Source organism: Silene latifolia, chromosome Y, assembly GCF_048544455.1.
Source record: "Silene latifolia isolate original U9 population chromosome Y, ASM4854445v1, whole genome shotgun sequence".
NCBI classification, from domain to species: Eukaryota; Viridiplantae; Streptophyta; class Magnoliopsida; order Caryophyllales; family Caryophyllaceae; genus Silene; species Silene latifolia.
In genome coordinates, this window is record NC_133538.1 from 341,158,806 (window position 1) to 341,165,936 (window position 7,131).

The 7,131-nt window shown below is 39.5% G+C and overlaps 1 protein-coding gene across 1 annotated transcript; it reads right to left on the reverse strand.

Annotated features, from left to right (window-relative positions):
• Positions 1-3,743: 3,743 nt before the first annotated feature.
• On the reverse strand, positions 3,744-6,732 carry LOC141631505 (uncharacterized). Its single transcript, XM_074444168.1, has 3 exons — positions 6,269-6,732; positions 4,258-4,995; positions 3,744-4,140 (listed from the first exon to the last, which is right to left on the reverse strand). The coding sequence occupies exons 1-3, from the start codon at positions 6,730-6,732 to the stop codon at positions 3,744-3,746; spliced, it is 1,599 nt and encodes a 532-aa protein (XP_074300269.1).
• Positions 6,733-7,131: the final 399 nt, after the last annotated feature.

Sequence of the window (7,131 nt, forward strand, 5' to 3'; positions counted from 1 at the left end):
TGATTGTTAAGAGAATTGGGGAAGAACAATTGAAGGGTCGAAAGAAAATCAAGCTGAAAATATGGGTGTGCTGATTTCTCGCACGGTGCGAATTATTGGTCCAGAAAACTCGCACCGTGCGAGTTTGCTGCTGGAAACACCCTTTTTGTTGATTAATTCTTCAATCTAGCCAATTCTTTTACACATATTTCTTCCCTCCTTTCATCACACATCCCTTGAGTTGATAACCTATACACTAAAACACACATTAAAACATCCTAACATGCTAAAACATTAATGAAAATGCAAATGATTTAATTTATAATACAAGAATTAAATGATGCAATTAAATTAAACATGCAAAAATGCAATGAAAACAATGAAATGCGGAATTTAAATATGCAAGGGAAGAAATACTTACAAACTTTTGCCGTTTATTTAACATCGATGGCTCGACAAAGTTGAATCTTCATTAATTTGCATAAATTGGATCAACAAGGTGGAGTGTTCCCACTTTACCCATTTCAATTCCTTCATGATAATGCTTGAGCCTTTGACCGTTCACTTTTAAAACTTTCCCGGACTTTAAGCATTTGACTTCAATTGCCCCATATGGAAAAGCACGAACCACCTCATATGGTCCCATCCATCTACACCTCAATTTCCCGAAGAAAAGTCTAAGCCGATTTTGAAAGAGTAAGACTTTCTCTCCCACTTGAAACACTCTTCTTGAAATCATGTTATCGTGCCATGCTCTTGTTCTTGCCTTGTAAATGGAAGCATTTTCATAAGCATCATTCCGAATTTATTCTAATTCTTGGAGTTGAAGTTTCCTATGAATCCCCGCTTCACTCATTTGCAAATTGAATGATTTGACCGCCCAATAAGCTCTATGCTCAACCTCCACGAGTAGATGACACGGTTTTCCAAAAAGTAAGCGGTAAGGTGACATCCCGATTGGCGTTTTGTAGGCCGTGCGATAGGACCACAAAGCATTATCCAACCTCAAGCTCCAATCCTTGCGGTCTGGATTCACCGTCTTCTCAAGGATAGCCTTAATCTCCCTATTAGAAACCTCGGCTTGACCGTTGGTTTGAGGGTGATAGGCGGTTGATACTTTATGAATTACCCCATACTTTTTGAGTAGAGCTCCAATGGCTTTGTTGCAAAAGTGAGTTCCACGGTCGCTTATCAAGGCCTTGGGGAAACCAAATCGAGAAAAGATGTTGGTTTTGATGAATTCTTCAACTACCTTTGAATCATCGGTCTTGGTGGCTTTAGTCTCCACCCACTTAGAGACGTAGTCCACCGCCTAAAGTATATAAATGTTGCCACAAGATGCGGGAAATGGTCCCATGAAGTCAATACCCACACATCAAATATCTCACAATAAATCATGGGCGTTTGTTGCATTTCTCCTCATCTTGAAATGTTTCCAACTCTTTGGCATCTATCACATGTCTTCACCATAGCATGAGCATACCGAAATTGTGTGGGCCAAAAGAAACCGCTTTCCAAGACTTTCCTAGCCGTTTTCTTGGCTCCAAAATGCCCACCACAAGCATATTCATGACAAAATTTAAGAATTGGAATGATTTCGGTATCCGAGACATATCTCCTAATGACTTGATCGGCACAAAACTTCCAAAGGTATGGGTCATCCCACACATAATATTTAGCATCACTCTTGATCTTATCCCATTGGGAGCGCGAGAGACCCTTTGGAAACTCTTGTAAGACCAAGAAGTTGACTATATGGGCATACCATGGCTCAATGGAAGACAATACTAGAAGTGTGTCATCCGGAAAGGAGGCTTGTATTGGTGATTCCAAGACTTCTTGAGGCTTCTCTTACACAATTCTACTTAGGTGATCCACCACCGTGTTAGTTGTGCCCTTCTTGTCTTTGAGCACAACGTCAAACTCACTCAAGAGTAATACCCATCGGATCAAACGGGGCATGGATTCTTTCTTGTTCACGAAATGCCTTAAGGCGGCATGATCCGTGAAGATGATGACCTTGGCTCCAAGAATATAAGGTCGAAATTTCTCTAAGGCAAACACCACCGCAAGAAATTATTTCTCGGTAGTTGTATGGTTTCTTTGAGCCTCATTCATCATCGTCGACGCATATTGAATAACATGAGGTGCTCTTCCTACCCTTTGGCCAAGTACCGTGCCAAGGGCATAATTACTTGTGTCCGACATTATCTCAAATGGTTCATTCCAATTGAGAGGTTGAATTATAGGTGCCGAAATAAGCTTCTCCTTGAGCATGTCAAAAGCTTCCTTGCATTCTTCACTCATGATAAATTCACAATCCTTTTGAAGTAGCTTTTATAAAGGAGCGGCAATCTTGGAGAAATCCTTGGTAAAACGCCGGTAGAACCCGGCGTGACCTAAGAAAGATCTCACTTCACGCACATTAGTAGGATAAGGCAAGGAGCGAATGGTATCGACCTTGGCCTTATCAACCTCAATCCCCCTAGAGGAGACCACATGTCCCAATACTATTAATTCATCAACCATGAAATGACATTTCTCATGGTTGAGAACGAGGTTGGTGTCAATACATCTTTGCAAGACCCAAGTGAGATGACTCAAAAAATCTTCAAAAGATTGGCCATGAACGGTAAAATCGTCCATAAATACTTCAATAGAGTGCTCAACATGATCCGAAAAGATGCTCATCATGAACCTTTGGAACGTTCCCGGTGCGTTATAAAGACCGAAAGGCATCTTTCTATAAGCAAACGTTCCAAAGGGACATGTGAAAATTGTTTTTGTTTGGTCCTCGGGTGCAATTGGAATTTGAAAGTGACCCGAGTAGCCGTCCAAAAAACGATAAAAAGCTTTTCCCGCTAACCTCTCCAACATTTGATCCATGAAGGGAAGCGGGAAGTGATCTTTTCGGGTTACGGCATTGAGCCTACGGTAGTCGATACATACTTGCCACCCATTTTGAACTCAAGTGGGGATCAAAACACCTTCATTATTCTCGACTACCGTTAGCCCGGATTTCTTTGCGAAAACTTGGGTTGGACTAACCCATTGACTATCGGAGATAGGATAGATCATACCTACGTGAAGGAGTTTGAGTTCCTCCTTATTCACAACATCCATCATTGGAGGGTTCAAACGCCTATGTGGTTGGCGAACGGGCTTTGCTTCATCTTCAAGAAGAATCCGGTGCATGCATAAAGTGGGACTAATGCCTTTGATGTCGTCCATTGTCCACCTAATTGCTTCCTTGTGTTGCTTAAGAACTCGGATGAGTGCCTCTTCTTGCTCACTGGAAAGCTTGCTTGACATAATTACCGGTAACGTTTCTTCATCTCCTAGAAAAGCATACTTCAAGTGGCTTGGTAGGGGCTTCATTTTAACAATAGAATCCTTGACAATAGAAAGAACGAGTTTCTCCTTCGTTAACTCTTCTAACAATTTGGAAGAAAGGAAGGAAAACTCCTGGACAGGGGCAAACTCGCACTGTGCGAGTTCTGGGCCCTGAAAACTCGCACGGTGCAAGTTCTCTACTGCCTTCCGGATTTCTTCCTTTTCTTCCCACTCTTCCATTGGCGGATTTTCTTCTAATTCTTTGATTGTTTCCTGCAAATTACAAGACAAGGCATACCCCATATCCTCTCCAACCAATCCATTAGTCAAAACAACATCTAATGTGTCAATCTTACACAATTCATACACGGTTTGCACAATTGGTTCAAAAATTTAAAGAAAACACAAAGAGGAAGTCTCGGTTGGGTATTTCATTGCCTCATGTATGTATACTCAATCTTTTGCCCTTCAAATTCCATTGTAAGGCGTCCACTAGACACATCAATCTTGGTGTTGGAAGTTCTCATGAAAGGCCTTCCTAACAAAATGGGAGTGGAGTGTTTCTCGGGTTCCATTTCAATTACATATAAGTCGGCGGGGAAAAGCATATCCCTCACCTTCACCAAGACATCTTCAATAATTCCCTTAGGATAGATATTGGACATATCGGCCAAAGAAATGACCGTACGAGTCGGTTTCAAAGGTCCTAACTTGAAAGACTCATAAAGGTAAGTGGGCAAGACATTAATAGATGCACCTAAATCAAGCATAGCATGTTGACAATCCAAGTCACCAATTTTGCATGGGATGGTGAACATGCCCGGATCACTAAATTTTTGTGGCAAACGTTTTTGAAACATTGCCGACACATGTTCACTAGCCCTTACCTTTTTCATGCTTTTTGCCTTGTTGGTCCTCTTAGTAGTGCACAACTCTTTCAAAAACTTTGCATGCTTGGGCACACTACTAAGAAGATCAAGAAGTGGAATGTTTACCTCCACTTTACGAAAGATATCGTAAAGGTTTGAAGTCTTCTTGTCAATTATCCTTGTGTCATTCAAAGCACTTGGAAATGGAGCTTGTGGCTCGTATTCCGAAAGCGGTTCATTGATCCTCACTTGTTGAGGTGAAGATGCTTCCCCATGTTCCACTACCACTTCAATTTCATATTCAACTACATCCTCCACTTCATGAACAATAGGAAGTGGTCTTGTTTTCTTAGGAGCCTTGGGTGCCTCTACCAACTCTCTACCATTCCTGAAAGAGACCACTTTTGCTTGTTCTTTGGTGGGTGGAGAAATGGTGTGAGAAGGGAGGCTCCCTCCTTGAGTGGGTTGTGAAGTGAGTGTGTTGAGAATTTGACCAACTTGGGTCTCAAGGTTACCAATCCTAGAATCGGTGAGCCGATTTTGTTGAAGCACGGTGGTTTGGAATTCCTTGGAATTTTTTAGCAAAGCTTGACTTTCTTTTTGCAATATTTGGCTTTCTTTTTGCATTGCCACTTGATTCATAGCAAGTGTCTTCATCATCTCTTCCAAGGAATTTTGTGATTGGTTTTGATTTTGAATTGGCTTTTGAAATGAGGAATTTGAGGATCCCTTTTTGTTTTGATTTTGGTTCCCCCCAACCCATATTTGGATGATATTTTCACCCTTCATTGTAAGTGTTGGAATAGGGGTCAAACTGAAGGAAAAGTAGATCTATATACTCAACATATTCATATATGTTTTATTTTAATTTGTCATAAAATTAAATGGTGGATCTTATGCATGCAAACATCAATAGTTAAGAAAGAAATCGGTTCATTACATTGCATGTTTCGGATATTTGGGCACTAGTAAGGTCACCTACCTTACTAGTTCTTGAGCTCTCCAAATGGAAGAACAAGGATTCAAATATAGAGTCCCTCCCAAAATCATATACCCAAGGAATCTCTTAATAACTTATATATTTATGAACTAGTAAAATATAAGTTTAAATTAAAATATGACACAAAATAATTTTGTTCTCTTGAAAATCTCGGTCAAGAGAGGAGATTATGTGTGTTTTATTTCTCTAGATTTCACAAGATGTAGAGAAAGATATATTTCTTACACTAGAAAATGTTATGTGTAAAAATGATGAATGAATGAATTGAAAAGAAAAACTCTTTTCTTTTCTCTTAAAGTGGCCGAAAAAATGGCCTTGGGTAGCATGCCCAATGCCTTTTATTTTTGCTCTTCTCAAAAGCTAGGTGTGCATGGCTACTACTTAGATATGATAATTGTGTTTTCCACTCAAGATAAAAACACAATATATATCTTACACTCCCTCTATAATTTCGGTACATTCAATATAAAATGGATGGTCCATTTTATTTTTGTCATTTGTCAATTTGTCACATGTAACATGTTACATGACATGTCACAATGTAATGTATTTTTAACTTATTAAAAATCAGCATACTCATAAAATATGTCATTTACAAAATCGACTAGTAATTCGTAATTATTCGTACCAAAAATGTTTCCAAATTATAAATTACAACATTCTGTATTTATAATAATTTATTCATTCCGTTTCAATTGTTTCTGTAAACAATGATTTCATCTAAGTAATAAAACAATTCGATTACTTAGACCGTGTCTCATTTAATCATATTTACAATAAGATACGTAAATTATACTCACAAAATCATCCGTCAATTTTAAGCAATTTAATTAACTCGTATTGGTATACGATTAATTAAATAATCAATTAAGATTATTTCCCTATAGGTATGACCTAAGGGGATCAACTGATCACTACCGTCGCACGACAGTAATGTCAAACTCTAGTCAGCCAATCATTACCGATATGTGTGGACCAGTTGACTGTAAAATATTACATCCCACATGTATTCTTAAAATTAGATTTAATAATGATATTTAAATCATGTGATCGCACTATTGTTGAGGACACATTTCCCAACATAAACTTCCTAAACCCAATAGCCTTCACCGCTTCAATTGCCTCCTCCATTTGTAAAGATGGACACCCATGGGTGGGATGAGTTGGATCATTACAAAGACCACAAAATTTCACATGAGATGCACTCCCATTTCCTTTTGCAAGTTCCTTGACCAAATTGGTAAGAAAATCAACTTTTTCCTCCATATGGTTGGAGCTTTGCCTTGAAGAATATGCCCCACTTGTCTTCCTAATTCTCTTCCCGAAATTCCTAGAGCTTCCTGCCAATCTTTCAATCAACTCATTTGCTTCTTGGACCGACATATATTCCATCCCTCCTTGCGTAGCGGCTTTAATCATCCTAGCATCATCCTCAAGTAGACCACCACAAAAGTTCAAAAGTAGGTCGTGGTCGGTATACCCATGGTATGGGCAACTAGCAAGAAGTTGTTTAAACCTCTCCCAATACTCATACAAGTTCTCCCCATCCATTTGTTCAACATTAATTATTTCTTTCTTTAATTGAGAGGAGAGACTAGCAGGAAAATACTTTTCTAAGAAAGCCCTCTTTATTTGATTCCAAGTGGTGATGCTTTCGGTGGGAAGATAGTAAAGCCAACCGTTTGCCGCGTCCTTGAGTGAAAAAGGGAAGGCTCTTATTGAAGTTGCTCATCGGTAACCCCATTAGGCTTCATGCTTGAGCAAACCACATGAAATTTGTTTAGATGCTTATTGGGATCTTCCGTGCTAAGTCCATGGAATTGGGGCAATTGGTGGATGAGTCCAGACTTAAGTTCAAAAGTGGCATTTTCCGCCAAGGCCGGAACAGAGATACACAAGGGCACTTGTGTAAGGTCCGGGGCGGTATGTTCTTTGATGGTTCTAGGCCTT